The sequence below is a fragment of the Rhamphochromis longiceps genome, linkage group LG10, assembly GCF_057381845.1.
Source record: "Rhamphochromis longiceps isolate RC_006_pf linkage group LG10, R_longiceps_female_GT1.1, whole genome shotgun sequence".
NCBI lineage: Eukaryota > Metazoa > Chordata > Actinopteri > Cichliformes > Cichlidae > Rhamphochromis > Rhamphochromis longiceps.
The window spans coordinates 6,151,450-6,175,634 of record NC_140566.1 but is presented as its reverse complement, the minus strand read 5'-3'; the positions used below and the strand labels follow the sequence as shown (position 1 = coordinate 6,175,634).

Here is a 24,185-nt window from a genome sequence, read left to right as displayed (position 1 = left end):
CATATTGGAAGGCGACAGCACTGCAAATAGCATGTCATTCATTTCTGCTGTATAACACTCTGAATGGCACTCATCAGGAGACTAATCACAAGTTGACAACATCTGTCCGTGCTGCTGTGGTTCTGTCAAAAGTGCTCAGCACTGCCAGTTTTTCAAATAATTGTCCCTCAGGTGTCATGAAAGCTTTTTTTCACTTGCAATTTACTTGTCATCTCGCAAAAACTGAAATTCTTAAAAAAAAGAAGAAGAAAGAAATGAGAACTAGAACTGCAAAAGCCAGCTCTGTGAGAGGAAAACTACTTTTGTAAAACTTGGCAAATAAATATATGCGAGACTAGAGACCCAATGAAATCTAATTTTTGATAGCAACACTAGGAAAATGACGTTGAGTGCCAGCCATCAACACTACAAGCTTTCTTGTGTATTTATAACTGGGGTAGGTACCTTAATCCTCAGTCAGTAACAAAATTTGGCAATAATGCAACACTACAGCATATAAAGTAAAGTGAGTTGACAATTTTATTATGCCCTCATTTTGGGGAGGAATCCATGTTTAAAAAACAAAAACAAAAAAAAACAGAAGCAAGCGAGCAATGTCGCTATTATCTAGCTAAAGCAATAAATCATATGTAAGTTTGGATTTGACATTTGAGAATAAAAAAAAAACAATTTCCTGGGTCTTAGACTCAGTGTGCTGCATTTATAGCCTTTGTGTCTTCTCAGTTTGTTGCTGGTTTGTACCATTTGTTTGCTTGTGTCTTCACCATTAATGTTTATAGACTTCATTTTCAGTGGCCTTTTTTGCTGCTTGTCACAATAAAAGTTTGTGTTTTGTTAAATACCTCTATTCTTAGTCTCCATTCCACAATACCTGACATTACATGTACAGTAAACTTTAAAAATCGATGTTCCTAGACGGCTAATATGGTTTTCTTGCTCCAGTTTCCTGCTTTGAGTTACTATTCTTGCAATTAAGAGACAACTGTTTTCCTTAAAAGTTGAAAAAAAAGTTTTCCAATGGTAAAAGCTTTACAGCAACAATTGTCTAAGTTTAACTGATCTAATTACATTCTAAGCTTGTTGATAGCAATGTCAGTTACTTTGCAATTTCATAAAGTAATGTTTTTGAGACACTTGAATTATGAACAGCTACTGCTAGAGCTGCTAGAATACATTGGAATATTTAAGTCAGCTGACTTATATCTTTTAATCCTTCTAATGCTTTTAGTGGCTGCCAGGGGGTAGCTGGAATAATTTATGTCACCTTATGAGCTAGACCTGACACCAAGTTTTGCAGTGGAAAAAAAATAAAGGGGAAACATAAATTGACAGGAAATTGAGAAGCTGCTTCTCTGTACACAACTTAGACTCAGACTGTCACTATCTTTTGTGAAGAATATATTACCAAACAATGGCTTTACAATCTCCATTGATTCAGTAGCAATGAGGACAGGATTTATAGTAAAGAGGACATAAAATCACCACATTATAACTGATCTTTTTTAATAAAGTTAAGAGTGTTGTATGTTAAGGAAAGTGTTTGGAGTTCAAATGAAAATACATAAAAAATATATTGATCATAATCGATTTTTTTAAAGTAATTTTCTGGCTTGTCTCCATATTGATGTTGTATTACTGATGCTATCCTCAGGATGGCACTCACAGCAGCACAATACAAGTAGTTCACTTATTACTGTACAAAAAAGGAAAATTGCAGAAAATGAAGCCCACAGGTGTATTGATAACCTACCCACATATCCGGTAGCATCTGGCTTTAAGACAATGAGCAGGAGTGAAAGCTAAAAATAAACACCTCAGAGGAACAACTGGTGTAAGGTGTGGTGAGGTTTAGGAACACTGCTTAAGCAGATATGAACAGTGCGCAGTGATGCTGATGGCAAGTGAATCAACCAGCTGTTGGGATGCTAGTCACTTGTTTGGGGATGTTTCCTGTATAATGCTATCTGCACTTACCAGATCCTCCACTGTAAGAAGAACGGGTGGAAGTTTCAAAGCTCTCCCTGCAAGAACTCTGTGCAGAGAGTTTAGCAATTCATCAACAGCAGGTTGATAAATTGCTAACAATAAATTAAAAATAACTTAAAAGCATTTGATCTCAAATCATTTAAAATATCATTAGTTACTTTTCTTTTAAATGCTGAATGAAACTGTGGAGTTTAAATTAATTTAAATGTAAATGTGTTAAATCATATTCACTGTTGCTGTTTGACTAATAATACATTGGTATAAGAAAGCCTTTACCCATTACTATATAAGTTAGGGTTGAATTACACTGGACGCACATTGCAAATCTTTCGAAAAATACATATTTTGTTTAATTTGATAGAAGAAATATGTTTCAAAATGTTGGGACTGGGCTATGCTTACCACTGTGTAGTATCCACTCTTCCGGATGAGACAGACTGGACTTTTAGGAAATTTATTTTGTCCTTTTTTGCCTGATATAGATTTCTAGGTACTTAACACGATATTATTTATATTTGTCATTTCCTGACATGCGTATAGAAGACAATTCACATGAAAGGCCTGAAATGCAGACATACCATTTCAGGGTCCAGATTCTTCTACCATGAAGCTGTTTTAATAACTGCAGTTTAGCTGCAATTTAGCATTGCCTTGTCTTGCTGAAACATGCAAGGCCTTTAATGGAATGGAAATCATCTGGGTGGAAGCAGATGTAGCTCTAAAACCTGTATATACCTTTAATTACTGGTTGTTCCTTTTCAAATGTGCAAGCTGTCAATTGCAAAAGCACTAATCCATCCCAATACCATCAAAGATGAAAGATTTTAAAACCTCTCTACGTCTCCTCTCTTGGTCCATCTCTTCTTTATTCCAGAGGATCCAACAGATTTCACATTTTGATTTGTCTGACCACAGAACAGTTTTCCACTCCTTTGGCCAAGAGAAGAAAGTAGCATTTTTGGTTCATGTTTACATTTGTTCTAATTATTAGAGCTATAACTTGCACTAGTAGGTGGTGTGGCGGACTGTGGCAGACAGACAGTGATTTCTGCAACTGAACTGTAACTCCCTCCAAGTTGAAAAACGGACACAAGGCGTTCTTGATTTTTACTGGCATTTATTGCACACAGGTGCCACCAACAGTGCCGTGAGAACTGTACAAACAACATAAAATAATCAATTTCCACAGTAAATTGTTTTCATAGAGAATAAACAATAAAGCACAATATTAAACGACATAAAACATTCACAATTTGACCTTTACAAAATGTTAACATATTACACCTGACTACCATAAACTCAACAGTTCTGTCACAAACAAACATCTTATTTTTCTACCACAACATATAAGATACAAATTGCATACCTCATTGGCCGCATTAACTTGCAGGGGTTAATGAAAACGCATTTTGCCGTGTGCACTCTTTCCCATAGCAGGAAAACTTCGTTGCACAGGTCTACATAGCTCTACCACCAAGTGAGAGAGGAAAGCATGCTGCCCTCTACCAAGTGTGGCATGTAACTGAAATTTTGTCAACCCCCAACAACAGACTGAACATTGGTTCCACCCTGGAAACATTCTATAAACCTTTAAATGTGTATTTTTAAACCAACAATCTATACATTAAATCTGATATATTAAAATAAAGTATTTTTAACTTATTTATTATAACTTAAACCATGAAATTATTTTAAACTGCATAACTGCTGCTGATGGCAGCCACACTCCCACCAAATCACTGGTGATTTTCAACTGAACCACATTGCAAAAGAAAAAAAAGTGTAGATGTCCCTTGGGTCAAAACATAAATTACAGAGATAGGAGTTCTAAACTACTCAGCTTCAAGTAGGGTAACTATTTTGTGGATGGGTCTCTCAAGATACACTGGCTTATTAACTCTTTTTTTTCTTTGGTCATCCAGTGTTGCATCACTGATTAGCAGCTTGAGTTAACTAATGATTCCATCCTCACTAGGGTACACCTTGGTTACCTTGGCCAACTTCCACTCATATCTGGGTAGACTATTATCCATCAGCATCACAATGTCAATGATCTTGGCATTACTCTGTGTTTTGTACCATTTTCCTCTCTGCTGAAGATTCAGCAAGTATTCCCTTTTCCATCTGGTCCAGAATTCATTGGCTAGGTATTGCACCTTGCGCCATCTCTTCCGAAGATAAAGGTCTTCCTTCACAAACTCACCAGGTGGTGGTAAAACCACTGAAGACTTCATGGTCAGGATGTGATTCGGTATAACAGGCTGTGGACCAGTGGGATCATTCAGCAGGTGAGTTGTTAAGGGCCTACTATTTATGATCGCCATGACTTCATAAAGGTAGGTACACAAGGATGAAGTGTCAAGCCTTTTGGATAAATGATCCAAAATGGATGTCAACATACTTCTAATTGTCCTGATCTACCTTTCCGAGGCACCACCCATATGGCTGGTAGATGCTGGGTTCATGACAAACTCACAACCTAGTTGTTTTAGGCTTTCTTAATCCATTTTCTTTACAGATTCCAAGAACTCTCGTCTTGCTCCAGCAAAGTTGGTTGGTTGAACACTTCCATGTATGGCAATAAAGAGTCGAAGAACATTAATGAAGGCATCACTGGTCATGTCGTCAAGTAACTCTATATGCACAGCACGAGAGCATAGACATGTGAATAGCAGACTGTAGCGTTTAAGTTCCTTTCTTCCCTCCTTAACGTAAAACGGGCCAAAGCAGTCCATTCCACACTAGGCAAAGGGAGGCGATGTTTCAACTCTTTCACGCGGTAAATCTGCCATTCTTTGTACTTCAGCATTCCTTCTGAATTTCCTACATTTGATACACTTGTAGATGTAGGAAGACACTGCGTGACTACATCGTAATAGCCAAATGCCATTTGATTGCAGCTCATTCATAGTCATCCCACGTCCCTGGTAATGAACCTTTTGATGGAAGTGTTCAATCAGCAACTTTGATATGTGGTTTTTGCTCGGCAAGATCGCTGGATGTTTGATGTGTGGGTGTAAATCTGCATGCTCCAGCTGACCTCCCACTCTTAGCACACCATTTTCATCCATGAAGGGATTCAGTTTGTGCTGCCTATTTGCACAGTCTCTTGTTATTGTCTCTTTCTTCGATTTCAGATCTTTGATTTCTTCGGAAAACAGTTTGTTTTAAACAGTAGCTATGTTGAAAAGCTCTGCTTCTTTCCTCTCCTCAAGACTGGTGACTTTGTTGGTTCTGCACATCAGACCCTTGACCTCTTTGACACATCGCATCAGTCGTGCAATGGCTTTAACTAGCCTTATCCAGTTTGAGAACTTTGAGAAATGATTGAGCAACGAACCTTCTGTGGTCAGTGTCTTATGGACAAAAGTCTTACGAAGTTTTGGATCTTCAGCTCCCAACTCTCCCACCTTAATCTCATCAGTAGGATGTTTATCCTGCCAGAGAAAATCTGGACCCAGTTGGAAGTAATTAGTCCCTTTTCTGTCAGACCCCTTGATGCATGGTCAGCAGTATTGTTCTCAGAAGTCACATATCTCCATTGGTCTGGATCGGAACCATCTTGGATACGCTGAATGCGATCTGCCAAAAATATGTGAAACCTTCTAGCATCGTTGTTGATGTATCCAAGAACAACCTTCGAATCCGTCCAGAAGAATTCTTGGGCTTGAACTTCCAACTCCCTTTTAAGCAGGTGACTCGTTCGCACTGCTGCTGATAGCTCAAGCCAGGGTACTGTGGTGACCTTTGTAGGAGTCACCCTGGCTTTGCCAATAACTAGAGAACAGTGGACTTGGTTTGAAACACTGATTGCTCTCAAGTAAGAACATTCACCGTACCCTTTAACACTCGCATCTGAGAAATGCAGCTCATATCTTTCAACTTTCTCAAAACCTTCTGGGAGATAACAGCGCTGAATTTTGATGCCAGCCAGGTTCTTTAAATCTAACAGCCAAAACTGCAACCGTGGTTTGAGCTCTTCTGACAGTGGCTCATCCCATCCAACCTTGTCTTGATACATCTGTTGGAGTATTTGCTTTCCAACCAGAATAAATGGTGCCACAAAGCCAAGAGGGTCATAGATGGATGCCACAGTTGATAAGACTCCTCTTCTAGAAAGTGGACGCCCATTCACAATCACTCTGAAATGGAACTGGTCTGAAACAATGCACCATTTGATTCCCAGAGCTCTCTCAATTTGGGACTCACCAAGAACCAAGTCACTATTTTGTACTCAATCTGCACGTTCACTCTCTGGAATGGATGCAAGTACCTCATGATTGTTGGAAATGAATTTGTGAATTTGCAGTTTGCCAGCACTGCAGAGTTGCCTTGCTTCCTATACCAACTTGATGGCTTCATCTTTGGTTGCGACACTTGTGAGCCCATCGTTCACATAAAAGTTTTGTTCAATGAACTGAATGGTTATTTCACTGTAGTGACCATGTCCTTGGGCGGCAATATGTTTCAACCCAAAGTTTGCACAACCAGGGGAGGAGGCAGCTCCAAATAGGTGCACTCGCATGCGATAGACAGATGGTTGAGCCTGGAAGTTTCCATTGTCCCACCAGAGAAATCTCAAGTAGTCCTGGTCCTCTGCTTTGATGTGAAACTGATGGAACATACACTCAATATCGCACATTATAGCGACTTGTCCCTTGCGAAAGCGGCAGAGAACACCTATCAGGCTGTTCGTTAATTCTGGTCTAGTGAGAAGGTAGTCATTTAATGACACGCCTTCAAATCTTGCTGAGAAGTTGAACACAACCCATATTTTTCCTGGCTTGTGTGGATGATACACTCCATGATGAGGAATGTACCACACAGGACTGTTGTTAATTTCTCCTCTTGGGACCTTTTCTGCGTCCCCATTTGTTATGATTTCACTCATAAAGGTTGTGTAGTCCTTTTGGTATTGTTTGTCTTTTTCGAATCTTTCTTTCAAGCATCGGCGCCTATGAACTGCACATGCCTTGTCTGGGAGATTTGGTCGATCTTTCTTGAAGGGAAGCGGCATTTCACAGTGACCGTCTGCTTTAATTTTGATTCCTTCTTCCATTATGGTTAGAAAACGCAAATCTTCCTGAGATAAATTAGGATCCTCCACTCTTCTCTCACTGAAGTGATACTCAAGCATCCTCAGCACATCTGGTGGCGAAATTAACTCCTTAACTTGGGTTCAACATATGTATTTCACTTCATTTGTGAGCTTCTTAGATGTCTGGAGATGAGGTTTCACCGACTTCATGACAATCTTGTGGCTGCTTCCTATGGAATCACCATTGTTGACACATGGGCTAACACAACCGACTATGCTCCATACTAAATATGTCTTTTGAGCAAATGGCTCGTTGTCTTTACCTGGGACAACCTCTCGGGTTAGCAAAGCCTGTGGGCAGTTATATGCTATGAGAAGCCCTACATCACACTCAATCAATGGAGCAATCTCCGCAGCAAGATGCTCTAGGTGTGGCCAAGCTCTTGCCATTTTTGGTGTAGGAATGTGACTTAGATTGGCAGGTATTGTCATGTCTATGTGTAGGCAGGCAGGAAGAGAGGACCCAAAATGCAGGACTCACTGAGGTGGAAGTAACTCAAAAACACACAGCTTTATTGCTGGTAAGAAGCAGAACAGAAAAACACTAACTAAACTGGAAGAACAGAATAACTAGGCAGGTAGGCTGGCTGGCAAACGGAACACACAGAGGGTGAACAGATGTTAACGACGTGACACCGAGTAGGGGAAGACACAGACACTAAATACAAGAGGTGAACGGAGTGAAGAGGAAACAGCTGGGAGACATGGCTGACGCTGATTACACTGACGAGACAGGGAGAGCACAAAGCTGAACGCACTGACAAAGGACACAGACCTACAAAATAAAACAGGAAGCACACGCCAGACAGAGACACAGACTCGTAAACAGGCATAATGACATCATGGACAGACAGAGGGACATACGGGCAGAGAAGACTAAGCACAGGCAACCTAAACCAAACATGAGGGCAAGATAACAAAACCTAAACCAGAAATAATCATCATCGTCATCATCATCAACATCATCATCAGATAACTAAAGAATCAGAATATAATTATAATCAAAACAGTATCACCAGAGAATAAGAACTAATCAACAATGCAAAAATAAACCAAAACATAAGAAACTCAAAATGCTGGGTCAAACCGACCCAGGACCGTGACAGGTATGAACTCTCTTGAATAGGTTACAGGGAGAGAAATCTTCTTTGATGAATAGAAACCTCTCAACTGGAGTCCAACTAAACTCTGACTTGGGATGATTGTATTTCTGGATGAAAGTGTGGAGAGTTTTAACTGCACAGACTCCCCTTTAGTTACCAGAGCTTCTCCCTTATCTTGCATGACAAATGTGGTATCGCTTTGGTTATCAAGTAGTGCATATATACGAGAATTTCATTCTCTGGGTTAGTTGATGTAGATAACCAAACTGGGACAACTGTAGAGGAGTACATGCTGTCCATGCCTTGCACTACTCTGTTTGATGTAGCTTCATTTGATGGTTCAGGGGTGTGTTTGCTCTCTGTTCTTTCCTTTGACTTAGCATATTTTGAGTTTTTTACACTCTCCCCATGCTCATCACTGCTTTTCTCTCTTCTGGTTGCCCTTTCGCAATCTTCATGTAAACATGTTGGGTGTCTTTCCTTACATGTTTCACAAAGACTCCTTCTTTTGCAGGTCCTTGAATGATGTCCTGGTTGTAAACATCCAAAGCACAACTTCTTTGTCTGGACAAATTTAACGCGTTCTTCAACTCGTTTTTCCTTGAATTTCCAGCATGTCTGAATACCATGATTGCATTTTTCCCAGAAGGTGCATCTCTTGGGTTCTGCATTCTCTTCAGAGTTGTTCACAAGCACCTTTGCACCAACGTTTCGTGCCTTTGTTGTCTTTATTTTTTCACCATCACTGGACTTCAAGGCATGAAGAGAAGTTACTGGATTGCAAGCTATTTTTGCTTCCTTTGTGATGAATTCTACAAACTGACTGAAAGTAGGAAACACACTACAAGTTTCTTCTATCTCAATCACCTTCCTATTCCAACTGGCCACCAGCCATTCTGGCAGTTTTGTTAGAAGTTTTTGACTTTCATCACAGTCGTTCAATACTTCCAGACTCTTAATCTGGGACATTGCAGCCTGGCAGCCTCTAAGGAAGTCTGAAAAATCCCTCAGCTCAACACTGTCTTTGGGTCCGATTGTGGGCCATGCTGCAAGCTTATCCTGGAAAGCTTTAGCTATCACAAATGAGCTTCCAAATCTTTCTTCCAGGATATCCCATGTTGAGTCGTAAGCTGCATCTGTTCTTAATAGGAATTACACTCAACAAAAATATAAACGCAACACCTTTGTTACTGCTCCCATTCCCCATGGGATGGACGTAGAGACCTAAAATTCATTCCAGATACACAATATAACCATCCCTCCCAAACAGTGGTCACAAATCAGTCCAAATGTGTGGTAGTGGGCACATCTGCTATATTGAGATAATCCATCCCACCTCACAGGTGTGCCACATCAGGATGCTGATCTGACATCATGAGTAGTGCACAGGTGTACCTCAGACTGCCCACAACAAAAGGCCACCCTGGAATGTGCAGTTTTTTGCGCTATTGGGGGTCTGGGGACCCAGAACCGGTCAGTATCTGGTGTGACCACCATTTGCCTTATGCAGTGCAACACATCGTCGCATGGAGTCTATCAGATTGTCAATTGTGGCCTGTGGAATGTTGGTCCACTCCACTTCAATGGCTGTGCGAGGTTGTTGGATATTCGTGGGAACTGGTACACGCTGGGAACTGACACTATCTGTTTGGTGTATCACGGGATGCTCACGTGGACTCCTTACAGCTCCTGGAGATCTATGTTGCTGAGCTGCATGGTTATGAAGTAACTCTGTTATTTCCTCATCTGAGCTTGCATCTTGTTCATAAACTTGGAGCCGTGCCTTTGCCGCACTTAACTTCTTAACAGTCTGTAAGCACTTCTCTTCCAGTGCTTTCTTTCTTGCCACATTTTCTTCCTCTTGTAATGCAATCCTCTTTCTATCTTCTTCTTCAAGGCTTTCAAGTTCTTGTTGTTCACATTCTATCTCCTGCAGGACCTTTAGTGCAGCTTGTGTGGCAGCCAGCTCTACTACAGCCTCTTGTCTCTTAATGGAGGAAAGGCTTGACTTTTGCGACTTTATGCTGGAACTGCTTTCAGAGCTTAACCCTTAGATGCACACGTGGGGTCAAAAATGACCCCATGGGTTGTTTTTCTTCAAAATCTTAAAAATGAAAAGTTGTAATATATTCATGTTGAAGGTATTCCTCATAAAATATGTTTGTAACATGAGGCTATTTGCGATTTTATTTATTTTTTCAATAATTTAAAAAATGCAGTTTTTGTATCACTACCCCACTCTTCCACAAGTGGGATCAAAAATGACCCCAAGCAGTTCCTATGGAATTTTCTATGAACCTTTAATTCTTAGCAACTCTGAGTGTCCCACTTACACTTCTGATGGATCAGGAATTTATTTTTAGACAGTAACAAACGATTTATACTTTTCTGTGCATTTCAAACATTGTCCTTTCTGATGTTTATTTTTAATATCTAAAGTAACATAGCTACTATGAGGCCAGCTAGGATCCCTGTGGACCTTGCCCTACAAATGATCCAGGATGGAGGGGATGAAGAGCCCATCAGAGGCATTGACTCAGAATCTGACATCTTAGATATAGAGGACCCAGACTACACCACTGAATAAGGCCAGTGAGACACAGAGAAGTCCTCTGAAGAGGAAATGGATATTGTGTCTAACAGAATGAGCCCCTCTTCCTGCTCAATATTCTGAATAGTTGGCCAGGGCTTGCACCTGGGTTTAGTACTGTCTCCCCAATAGATGCATGGAAGATGTTCATGTCTGATAATATAATAGAGGAGGTGCTGACATGCACAAACATGGAGGCACGAAGAGTAGCCAGAGACAGGGGAAAAGAGTGGAAAAATGTAATCTAACATAAGCTCATGGCCTTCATTTGATTAACCATTCTTGCAGGAAGTGAACTGGTATGTACCATTCGGTGTGTTTTTTGGGAGTCCTCTGCACTCTTCCACACCCGTGGAAGAGTGTAGGTATTGGTAGGTTGTGCATCCAAGGGTTAAGGGCAGAGGCATCAAAAGCATCAAATTGGCTATTCTTCCCTTGTCTTTTTAAAGATAAAACTCATTGCTACAGCCAGGAAAAAAATACAAAATTCACCCTTTAGACCTGCTTTTTTTTGTTTGTTTCTGTCTCTATTGTTATGTATGTATGTATGTTCTGTCACTAGTTAGCTTACATAAATCAATGTAGGAGTATTAACAACAATGCCATTTTATGTATTTGGACAAGATAGCACTACATTTACTCTAAAACTGTAACTTCAAGAATTTTAATTTTAAATTCAGTTTCATGCACAGTGTTAAATGTGTAACAGTTGTTCAGAATAGGTGTCAGTGGTATAAATTAGACTTAGTACATGTAGTGTTTCATGTACTCCACATACACGGTAATTTTACAGTAATTCACTTGAAACAGTTTCTTGTGAAATTTTAAGTTCAAAATAAGTAACATTTGCCAAAGATTCTTTTCTTATTCACAGTGAAGGTGCAGCACCTTCTATGCAAAGTTACAATCGTTTATGTTGCTGACACTATTTGAGAGTGAACATTTTATGCCAGTTATATAAGTAATATAAAGTGCAAGACAACATTGCAGATTTAAGACATTTGAGACATTCAAGCAGCTTAAATCTTGAAAAACACGGTTTGGCAATGAAGTGAGCAAACAAGCACCAACACTATCCTTTGAGGGAATGGTTCATTATCACTAGTGACAAACATGAAAAGCAAATGGTAATAAGCGAGTCTGAAATGCTACTCTGCAGGAAAAACATTTACGATTCTGAGTGCCAGCAACAATTTCTTTGGCTGCCCAAAGATCTCCCCACATAGTATTTCTTTTCTTTAGTGCTAGTCAGAGAAACGCCAAGTAAGATAATCCATTACTTTCCCCACTGACTAGAGCACATACACGCACAAGCATAAAGGCAATATACCAGGTTGACTGGCTGTTGATGCCAGTTTATTACTTCTAATTCTATTTACCACTATTCTTGCAACTGTGCACCAGCTCACAGTGGGTTGTAAAGAGTTTCTTTCTGATATGGGGGGAGTTTCAAATCACATAACAGAGTGACTTTTTATATTTACATTTTACTTACTATTTCCTTTAATTTCCTCTTGATAAAATAAAAGGTATGTTTTGAAATGCAACATAATTTGTATTTCTTAAAACTTAAAACTGAATTGAATATGCAGTCTGTGTTAATCACACCAGTCCACACTGTAGTTATTCTAATAGGGATTAACTGATTTAATTTAATTGCCTTAGGGCAACTGTAGTTGTGATTTGGTGTTATACAAATTAAACTGGATTGAACTGAATATGACTTAAGACTTATTTTATAGCATTTTTAAACACTAAGGAAACCAGTAAATGCAGGGAGGCAGAAACACTGAATGACTGAGGTAGTGAAGGGTTCCTACGGTGTGGAAACCAGGTTTTGCTGGCTCTAGACAACTGTAAAAGAAAGAGCAACAGCTTGGCTGTAAGCATTCATGTTATGTTGGAGGCTTAATATCTGATCCTATAGAGAAGCAGCACATAACATACACTGCTGAAAGCACAGTTGGAAGCGCAATTAGAACATAAAACACACAAAGATACACATACGTAGTGGCACACAGAGCATCTTAGGTGGTATTTTGCTGTGAGGAGCCAACAATCCAAACAAGCCAAACAATCAAAAAATGAGCTGTGGCCTCTAGCCAAGTAATACTTTGATTGGAGTTCATTCTTGTCAGGCCACAGACTGTGCAGTTTCATCTCCTTAAATCCACCACTTTGAAAAGAAGAAAGGGTTGCGGCCTATAATTAATCTTAAACCCTGTTGTGGAAAGTGTACGTTAATAAAAACAGCTACAGATTAATTTCCATCTAGAGATAAATAGCTGTTCTACATATAGAAGAAAATTCATGTGAAACAAGAATTGGGAGTGTTGTGTGGGAATCTCAAGTGTATCTGAGTGTGTGGGGAGTTGGTTTAGACACCTTTACACTGAGGTAATGAGTTGCTTCACATATTTGTTTTGAGAAACTTTTAAATGAACTTTGACAACTTGAATGTTAATAGAGATCAATATAAATTTTCTAGTTTTGGACAAAAGAAAAGTGTAGTAACAAATTCATGATTCAAAATAATAACAAAATAATTTTTTATGCCACCATGAGTTTACAACTCAACTGGAATCCAAAAGGTTCTGCTACGGGGTACTCTATCACAGGATTTACACACAGTAATCAGCTGAACAATGAAATAAAAATAAACCATGGCTTACCCCTTGGTGAATGATGCTTCCAAATTATGTTTGCATCAGGTCGACCAACTGCCAGGCACATAAGATTGACGTTGCTGCCTTCATTCACCGTGACGTCCTTTGATATGTTAGTGATCCTGGCAGGTACTGAGGGTAGAAAGAAGAATCGTGATTGATGTTTTTACTCTAATTAATGACAAATAAGCGAAGTACTTGCTATTGCATGTGGTCAGACCCATGATGAGGTTAAAAATAACCCCAGGGATGGGGACTCAATTAGCATGAAATTAGCTGACAAATCTCTCAATTCTCTGGCTCGGTGTGATGTTATACATGATTGATTTTCTTCATCATGTATCTATGCCACATTGCTTATTAGACAAGCATCAGACTAATTTTAAGTACGACAGGATTTTAACTTTCACCAAGGAAATTTGATTTGTGTGTGTGGCAGGCTCATTGATTGAGTGTGCTCTGTAAGAGGATAACCTCAAGTCAAGGGTTAGACGTTACTGTCCTTCACTGTAATTTAACTCTCTCATATTGACTTGAACTTTAAAACCACATTAGCCCAAAATGCTGGGTTGACATTCATAGAAGAAAAGGACAGATGAGAATGGGCATGTGCCTTAATTGATCATAAATAATTTCATATCAAGAAAACAAAAATACAACAGTACAAACCTGGTCTGTGAAGGTTCTCAGTGATCCAGGTCATTGTAGTCTAAGGAGCTTGGAAAGAAAAGCGTCTGGACTTCTTTAAGTTGCTTGAAGACGTTTCAACTCTCATCCAAGAAACTTCTTCCATTCTGCCCTAGAACGGAAGAAGTTTCTTGGATGAGAGTTGAAACGTCTTCAAGCAACTTAAAGACGTCCAGACGCTTTTCTTTCCAAGCTCCTTAGAGTACAGACCTGGCCACATTTATAGTATTAATGTTACTGTGTTGTGAAAAAGTGTTTGCCCCTTTCCTGATTTCCTATATTTTTGTCACACTTAAATGTGATTATTAAGCAAATTTAAATATTAGACAAAGATAACATAAGTAAACACAAACGTTTCTAGATGAAGGTGTTTATGATTAAGGAGAAAGAAATTGAAACATAATTGGCCCTGTGTGAAAAAGCGATTGTCCCCTAACTCTAAAATTATTCAGGAATGCGCTAATAGAATGACAGAAGGAGCGAGGTGTTGCACCAAGGATGAATATAAGAAAAAACGTTTTTTAATCATGCAAAGCTACTATTGAACACTCCAAGAAAAATATGTTAGAAATAACTATTATAGGGCTTATTTCACTGGACTATAAAGTGATCCATTTTATTAGCCATTATTTTGCAGGTGTGGTAATGTTTTAGTCCTCATGTCCTCACCTGATGCTTCTATTTTTGTTTGTTGTTGCTCATTGTCCCTGCTTTCCCTCTTTGTACGTTTATGTGCGTGTGTGTGTGCACATGTTCTCGCCTTCATATGAACATGGGGCCTTGACAGTTTTCCACTCTGAAGCCAGCCACACCTGACAATGATCACATGTTTGTAGCTCATCACTAGAGACCTACTTAACAGAGTGGCTGTGCTTCAGTCAACACTGGATCGTTGTGTGGCAACAGTCAGCTCGTGCAACTGTGTTTTGGCAAGTAAGGAGAACCATGTGGAGGGAGCCATGTGTGTTATTGTAAATATTGCTGTGGAAGCTGTGGAGAAAGAAGCTTTTGGAAGAGGAGTCACTGTACTGGAAGCTGGGAAGTCACTGCTGAAAAGATTACGTTATACTCTAAATAAATTCACTGTCTTCATTCTGGGAGTCCTGCATTGGGTCCTATTTTCCTGACAGATTTGACCGAATGATCCAGCCAGAATGGACTATTAAATTCCGGTTCTTTAGTATTCTTTACGGCCAAGAAAGACACAGGGCTCAAAGTGGTCCTGTTACTTTAAAAATGATCTTTATTTTACATATCCGGATATGGAGACCTGAACACAAAACACACAACCCCAGGTCTGAAGCACAAACGGAAGCCTAGGTATTTATATACTCGCTCTCTACATCACACCAAACTTTAAGTTTCGATCAAACAGCCTAGTTGGTTTCACTTTCTAGCTGCAAAAGCACGCTCTGCAAAAGCATGTAATTTCCTGTCAGCCTGCAACCTAGTTTTACACTGAAGTCTGGGCCTCTCTTATATAAACCAATATAATCAGCATAAAAGCATTTAAGATTATATATTTATTACCTAACAGGACCCAGTGGATTTGAGCCCTGTCAAGCGAATGCTAATGATACAGGAAGACTGACTGGATGGACGCAAAAAAATATTACAACACATTTCCAAGGAGCAGAGGTCAATGCAACCACACTTTGCGGAGATGCTTAAGATGCTTGAGTCTAGTTTATTCATTATGTTCTCAGTGTATTTTATATTTTCTAGTTTATTTTGCTTACACACTGGAGTTTATTTAGTATTTCTAGTTTAGGTTGTATTGGGTGTTGGTCCAGTTCATGTCTTTTTATCAAATCTCTGTGTCTTTCCCTCAGTATTCTCCTAGTTAGGTCAGTCTTGTCTTGATGTTTGTCTAGTTGCCTGTTTCTCCAGTCATGGGCCCCATTTCTTCTCCCTCTGTTTCCTGGGTTTCGTCTGTCTGTGTGCCACTATTTCCTGTTTCAGTTTGACAGTCTCTTGTCCTATGTTTAGTGGGTGGCTGTAGCTCAGGTGACAGAGCAGGTCAGCCGCTAATCAGAAGGTCGGTGGTTCGATCCCAGGCTGCCTCCTGGCTGCATGCCAAATATCCTTGGGCAAGATACTAACCCCATGTTTGCCTACTGGTGGTGGTCAGAGGGCCCGGTGGCGCCAGTGTCTGGCAGCCTCGCCTCTGTCAGTGCGCCCCAGGGCAGCTGTGGCTACAATGTAGCTTGCCATCGCCAGTGTGTGAATGTGAGTGTGAATGGGTGAATGACTGAATGTAGTGTGAAGCGCTTTGGGGTCCTTAAGGACTAGAAAAGCGCTATACAAATGCAGGCCATTTACCATGTTTCATGTTCAGCTGTCTTGTTAGTTTATGGTCAGTCTGTTTCCTCCTGTGGTTTGTTTCCTCATCTGCCCTTGTGTATATTCAGCGTCGGCCTCTGTCCTGCGTTGTTATGTTCATTAGTTTAGTTCCGATGTTTTCCCAGTTTTGTTTTTGTATTAGGACATCCAGCAATAAAGCAGTGTTTTAGTTGTTCTGCCTATTGAGTCTGCATTTTGGGTCCAATCCCCTTCTCTCATGACATTAACAGCTGTGTTTTGTTCATATTCAGGAAACTGTGTAGCGTGTCGAGGGAGCCAAGTGTGTTTTCGTAAATGTTGCTGTGGGAGCTGTGGCAACAGCTTTTAGAAAAGAATTCACTGCACTGGAAAGTCACTGCTGATATTGAAACTGTTTTGCACTGTATTGTTTTACACTCAAAATATACTCATTGTCTTTGTTCTGGAAGTCCTGCATTTGGGTCCTGTTTTCCCAACAGGCTTCACAGATAATTTACACCATCAAGATGGCATCACTACTTCTGATTTTTTGGAACTCGTTTGTGACAGATTTTGTTCATTTTTATGGACAGAATTTCTTCTCAGCTTCTCATCTCTGCTTTTGAAGATGATGCAGTTCTGTTGGCTTCATCAGGAGGTGGCCTCCAGTTCGCACTGGAGCGGTTCAGAGCTAAGTGAGACCCGATGTAAATGAGAATCAGCACCTCAAAGTCTTAGACCATGGTCCACATCCAGAAAAGGGTGAAGTGCCCATTCCAACTCAGGGGCCAGTTATCGCCCCAAGTGTAGGAATTTAAATATTACGGGGTCTTGTTCACTAGTGAGGGGAGCGGGAGATGGGCAGACGGAGTTGGACTGCGGCTGCAGTGATGCGGATGCTGTACTGTTGCCTTGCATTAAACTGCAATTAAGAGACTTCTCTATCTTTTGCTTACAGCAGTTAAACTAATGCCATGGAATGAATGTATGATTCAATGAGAGGAAAATGTAACATGCTGGACTTTTAAGAAGTTTTAAATGGAATGGGATGGTTGTGGTGGGTGGTGCGGTTTGGAACCATTGTTATAGTGACCACAGAATTTAATGAAGTAGCATCTGTTTGCAGAGTAAGTGAAGGGTCTCCAGCTTGATAATGCCAGTAGGCAGGTGATTGAAAAAAACATACCTCCCCTGCCACCGGGCTTGCTAAGTTGTGGCTTGTGGCTGGGGATGCATCATCCTTCATATCAGCACAACCAAGGTTTTATAGTAAGTAGTTAATTAGAAAATGAAATCCAGAAGCGATCAAAGGAGGAAACTAATGCTTTCCTTTAATATTTGTTGAACATCTAGCCAAAAGTGCTGAGAATGATTTTCTCTGCAATATTTTTTTCTAATTTTAACCTTCATTCTACTGGTAAATGGGTTTCATTCACATGGAAAGGAACAGAAATGCTACAATGTGTTATCCTAATGGCACAAGAAGAAGTACATAATGATATAGTATGCATGGCTAGAATGACTTGCAATGATGTGTTTGAGAAGATAAATCATACATTTATGACAAATGCCAGTGTCAGAAAATGCAATAGCAAAATGTGTAGATGGATATTTCTAGATGTTTGGAAAGTAGGTACCTAAAATAAGCTAAGCAACAACATCCATGCTCATCTTCCCACTCCTACTAAGGGGATTAGGAAGGATTGGGAGCCTTTGCTCCCAATTTACTTCAGCAGAGATAGCACAATTATCATTTAAACTACTTCAAGTCCTGATTTAAAAACAGAAACTAACAAGACATACTCCAAGAATGTGCCTCCACCAAAACAGCTCACTCTCAAATTCAAATTCAAATTCAAATTCAAATTTTATTTGTCACACACACACAACCATACACAGTATGACATGGGGGTGAAATGCTTGTAGCTGTACAATGCCCGACCATTAAATGACAGAAGAAAAGTTTTACAATATTTACAATTTACAGTTTACTACAAAAATTTACAAATTAACTTAGGAATGTACAGTAAAGAATGTGCAAATAGCAGAAGAGATTATAAAGATAAGGATTATAAATTATAGGAATTATAGGATTATAGGAAATGTGTGGTGGTGCGTGTGGTGACGTGTGTGAGAGTCCAGTCTTATAGTGACGTGTTTGGGAGAGTCCAGTCCTACACCTGGTTCAGGCCCCGAATAGCCTGGGGGAAGAAGCTCCTCCTCATTCTCTCTGTTTTGGCCTTAAGGGAGCGGAAGCGCTTCCCAGACCTCAACAGTGAGAAGAGTCCATTGTTGGGATGGGAGAGGTCCATCATAATCTTCCTAGCTTTGGACTTGCACCGCTTGGTGTAGATGGACAGCAGGTCAGGGAGCTCTGATTGAATGATGCGTTCTGCCGAGCGCACCACCCTTTGCAGATCTCGTCTGTCCTGCTTGGTGCTGTTCCCAAACCAGGTGCAGATGTTTGCCGTCAGGACGCTCTCGATGGTGCAGGAGTAGAAGTTCTTGAGCACCTTCAGTGGCAGATGGAAGTCTCTAAGTCTTCTGAGGAAGAAGAGACGCTGACGGGCTTTCTTAACCAGGGTGTTGATGTGACAGGACCATGACAGGTCCTGAGTGATGTGGACACCCAGGTATCGGAAACTGTCCACTCTCTCCACTGGCGTGCCACTGATGATGAGGGGTTTGTAATTCCTCGCCTGCTTTGTAATGAAGTCCACGATCAGCTCCTTAGTCTTGCTGATGTTTAGGAGGAGGTTATTCTCCTGGCACCAGGTCTCCAGGTTCCTAATCTCCTCCAGGTAGGCCATCTCGATGTTGTCAGAGATCAGGCCCACAACAACAGTGTCGTCAGCAAACTTGACAATGGAGGTGGTGTCGGATGTGGCTACACAGTCATAAGTGTACAGTGAGGACAGCAGGGGGCTTAAAACACAGCCCTGAGGCACTCCAGTGCTGAGTGAGATGGAGGGGGAGACTTGTTTTCCCACCCTCACTGATTGGGGTCTGTCTGTGAGGAAGTTGAGGAGCCACTGACACAGTGATGAGCTGAGTCCTAGATCCGTCAACTTGGTGAAAAGCTTAGAGGGAATTATTGTGTTGAATGCTGAACTGTAGTCCACGAACAGCATCCTAACATAATTCCCTCTGCCAGTGTCCAGGTGACTCAGGGGTGTGTGGAGCAGGTGAGATATGGCATCGTCTGTGGAACGATTAGTCCGGTAAGCAAACTGAAGTGAGTCGATGGTGGCAGGAAGTGAAGAAGTGATGTGATCTCTCATCAGTCTTTCAAAACACTTCATCACAATTGAAGTCAGTGCTACTGGACGGTAGTCATTGTGGCAAGCGGGCTGTTGTTTCTTTGGAACAGGGACAATAATGGACTGTTTGAAGCACGTGGGAACCACAGCTTGGGCCAGGGAGAGGTTGAAGATCTCCGTGAACACCGGTGCTAGTTGATCAGCGCAGGCTCTAAGGACCCGGCCAGGGATTGCATCTGGTCCTGCTGCCTTCCTGGTGTTCACCCTCCTGAAGGTGTTCCTCACGGCATGCTCTGTGATGACGAATGCATTTTCTTCACTGGTGCACTCCGAGCGCGCGCAGCCGTTTGTTGTTTTAATTACTGCGGCGTCGAAGCGAGCATAAAACGTGTTCAGCTCATCAGCCAGTGAAGCATCTGCATTCATCATTGAAGAAGCTGGTCGTTTATAGTCCGTTATAGTCCGCAGTCCTTTCCACACTCAAAAAACAGATTCAGGTCCTCCTTTCAAAGAACACATGCAAATTATGTTAGTTGTTCACAAATGCAATTAAAAAATACCAAATTAATTTGATTTTCTTTGTGTAAACCTAAAATTATTCAAAACCAGCAGAGGCTGATTCTGAACACAAAATGAATGAGTTTGTTGGGGCACTGGGGGTAGGAGGAGTACATTTTTGCACTTAAGTATTTGTAAACTCAAAGAAATCAATTCAAGCCCCTCTTTAAGCTTAAACATTATTTTTAATCTCATTCAACGCAAATGTAGCACTCCAGCGTTACTGCAATTATTATTCGTGTGGCGAACCTAAATTATTTTCTCTCAAAGCAGTCTTTGTCACAAGAACACAAAGTTACTGAGTTACACAACGGTCCGCCTTCTTTGAAAATTTTGCGCTCTTTCAGGATCACCTAAATGAATGCAGCTGCTCTTGGCCTCTCTGTACTTTTTGGATAAAACTACACCTTCAGGTAAGGTAACATATTATTTTTCCATATATCCAATTGTGTATTTCTTTATCAGCTAAATCTATAATGCTATTTATCATAGAAGCTTGTAACAGTTGTTTTTTGAACTTTTGGTGGTGCTACCATTCTCTTCTCTGCTTGAATACTATTTTTTTTTTTGACAATATAGCCAGGTCTTTTCAAAAGTGCCTTGTTTTAGAGGAGAAATTGTGTAGCTGCCAACTTTTAAGTCGGAGCGTGTGCTAGCTTATTAGCAGCTAGCCATTGTGCTCAATGAAAGATGATGTCCTATAGCTAACTTCTTTCTTACTGTTTTCTTTTTATAATCTAAAAATATGGTATTCTGTGTTTATTATTATATGCCATTTTCTAGTAGAAAGTATCGTTTTGAGGTGTCTTTAAAAGCACTACATAGTTTACTGAGGGTGCTACCAAAAGCGAACCATGTGGCCGGAAGAGTAACTGCAGGCAGCACAATGCGCACTCCCATGACGTTCAAACCTATTTATTATTATAAAAGATTTCGGCTACGTCCACACTTACACAGGTATTTTTGAAAACGGAGATTTTCCGTTTCCGTTTTAAAAAATAATCCCGTCCACAGGTAAACGCAAAAATGAAGGAAAAGTGATCTTACAAAGCTTCAAATGACGCGTCGACTATTAAATCAGTCAAATATGTGTAAACATGAGAATATAAAGATCTAAATATAAAAATTAAAATAAAACTATGTGAGAGTGAAAGTATATGTATGTGAAAGAAGAATATATGTATGTGAGAGTGAAAATATATGTATGTGAGAGTGAAAGTATAAGTGTGTGAAAGAAGAATGTATGTGTGTGAGAGTGAAAGAATGAATTTTGGCTTGTACGGCCCCTCATATCTATGCATTGAATCATACTTGTTATTAATCTCTGGCTCTCTTCCACAGCATGTCTTTTATCCTGTCTTCCTTCTCTCACCCCAACCGGTCGCAGCAGATGGCCCCGCCCCTCCCTGAGCCTGGTTCTGCCAGAGGTTTGTTCCTGTTAAAAGGGAGTTTTTCCTTCCCACTGTCACCAAAGTGCTTGCTTATAGGGGGCTATATAATTGTTAGGTTTTTCTCTGTATGTATATGGTCTACCTTAAAATATAGAGCACCTTGAGGCGACTGTTATTGTGATTTGGTCAACAAATAAAACTGAAAAAATTGAATTGATGTCATGTGTGAGATGCAGGAGTCACATAGAGAATCAAAGACAGCAACAAACAAACTCCTTGGATTTTGTAGTACTGATTTCAGATGCATTTAAAGAGCTCATTCATTCTGAAATACAGCACCTTTGTGGTTTCTGCTTTTATGAAACTTCTAGGTAAAACAAGACAATTAGAAATATTTAAGTGAAATCAAACATTTGATTTATTGCAGATGTGAATAGATAGTGTGAAGAAAATAAAGGAAACATAGCGCCTCTACTCAGAGTTGTTTTAGGATGACTCTGAACCTTTGACATATGCCAACATCAAAGCCTCTGCTCCTGTGCTAACAGTCACCAAATCTATAATAGACGCTAACTCTTCCGTCATAGCAAATTATTATGCAACTGTAACATAAAAGGAATCACTGTCACTGAGTTTTCTAATCTGCCATCTTATCTCAGAGCAATAGACATCCATGACAGTTAACTTTGTCAGATTTAGTGTCTTGTCAGGGGTCGTTGTTAATTCAGAGGTACACCCAACTTCAAGGGAAGGAAGCAGAAAGAGATCCAAACCTTCGAGCATGAGAAATGTGATGAAACACAAAGGCAGAGGCTGTGGGTGGGGGGCTACTCATGCTCCGGTGAAGTGGAAAAAAACTAAGTTTGTTTTCCTGCTGATTGGTAGAAGGCACAACACCGGCTTCCACAGTACCAGCTTTCTCAGTTCAAAGGCACCTTTTCATATGGGACCCATTGTATGTTATGTTCCCGGATCCAGGCTAAAGTAATAATAGTAGCACTGAAGTGAAACCAAATGAAGGAACATGATGCATAGTGTAAATATATTACCTTGTGATCAGCACTACAAGCACGTTGACTGAGAGCTCTTTAATTCCTTACAAGTACAGACTTTCATTCACATGTTCATTTTATTGAATATGGGTGGCTAGCAGTGCTGGCGTTGTACCTCTTTTAGCATTTCCTGGTTAATGCATTTTTAACATCTAATAACATAATGTGGAGCTCTTTAAATTGTGACACAGCTGTACCCACTTTTACACTGTCTATGAAAAGGCAGCATATTAAATTGTTTTCCACCTTGAGTACAAGAGCTCAGTGGTAGATGCTAACCAAATTGTTCTTTTTGTCTTTCTCCACAAAAGAATATTTATGCTAACTTTAATTCACATGCAGACTTCTGAAAACATTTGAAATGCTACTATAGCCAACCTTAGTGTAATTATTGTACAATCCAGCATGAATAAACAGGATGAGAAGGGCAAACCAGCAATGATGGGAACTGATAGGAATTTAGTGATTTAGATTCCATTATCAATATCACCTATTAATTGGATTCCTTACTAGTTCTCTTATTGATTCTCGTTGGGTTCTCACTGGCTCCACTTTGAGAGTCACCACCATTGCTAAGCAGCATATTAAACAGATTACATTTATGAAAATTAAATGCTGTGTGGTCAAATGTGCAAGTTGGAGGTATTTCCACTTATTGTAGTGATCATTATTGGGGTTATTACTAAAAATAGTAATGTGTTACACGTATTGCATACAACTTTTTTCTTAAAAATAATGCAGTACATTACTTAATTACTTGTAGGACAAAGCAATTTGTTATAGTGCACATTACATTACTTACACATTTCTCTGTAAAATGACCTGAAACATGTTGTCTAGCAATCATCATTTAACAATATATGAATATGATAGAGTCCCACACACCACCACAAATCACTATCCTAATAAGGACACACATATGATCTTTCTCTTAGTATTTATGTGTGAACACAAAGCTGACAACACAAAGCAAAGATGAAAACAAGCACAAAGAGACTTTAAAGTGTTCGGCACAGTGATTCTACTTTAGAAACAGGAACAGGTAGAAACAGAGGCTATGTGACTGGTCATTCATTTGTTACCTATTGAAGTTCAGGCTCTGGCCACTAGGCTGGGGTCGGCATTCACTCAGCTTTATCGTTACTATGGTTCATGGCTAGTTTAGCATTAGCATGCTGTCAGTACAGGTCCTTGCAAAGAGCCGAAGTTGTGTTATTCATTTTATTATTGTGTTGAATAATTCTGTTTTTTCATTTCCTGGATGAAGTTTGCACTTTAACATTGGCTCTCATCCTTTTTTGTGCAATAAAAATGTCTATGTCTATCCATATTGTAGACTGTGCCACTATTTTCTATCTCTGGCGCAGGAACTAAAGTCAGCTGAGTGTAGTGCCAGAGCAAATGCAAGTAGAACTGATATCCAGAATCAATATGCAGAGAGACTAACAATGTCAAAGAAATGAACTACTGGGAACCAGTAGTTACAATTATCA

At 40.1% G+C, this 24,185-nt stretch overlaps 1 protein-coding gene across 1 annotated transcript in view; it reads right to left on the bottom strand.

The window, feature by feature from the left end:
• opcml (opioid binding protein/cell adhesion molecule-like) overlaps window positions 1-24,185 on the bottom strand; it is a 277,043-nt gene that overhangs the window by 80,548 nt on the left and 172,310 nt on the right. The window contains exon 3 of the mRNA XM_085419986.1: window positions 13,450-13,575. Coding sequence (XP_085276112.1) covers window positions 13,450-13,575 — 126 coding nt within the window. The remainder of the gene's footprint in view (window positions 1-13,449; window positions 13,576-24,185) is intronic.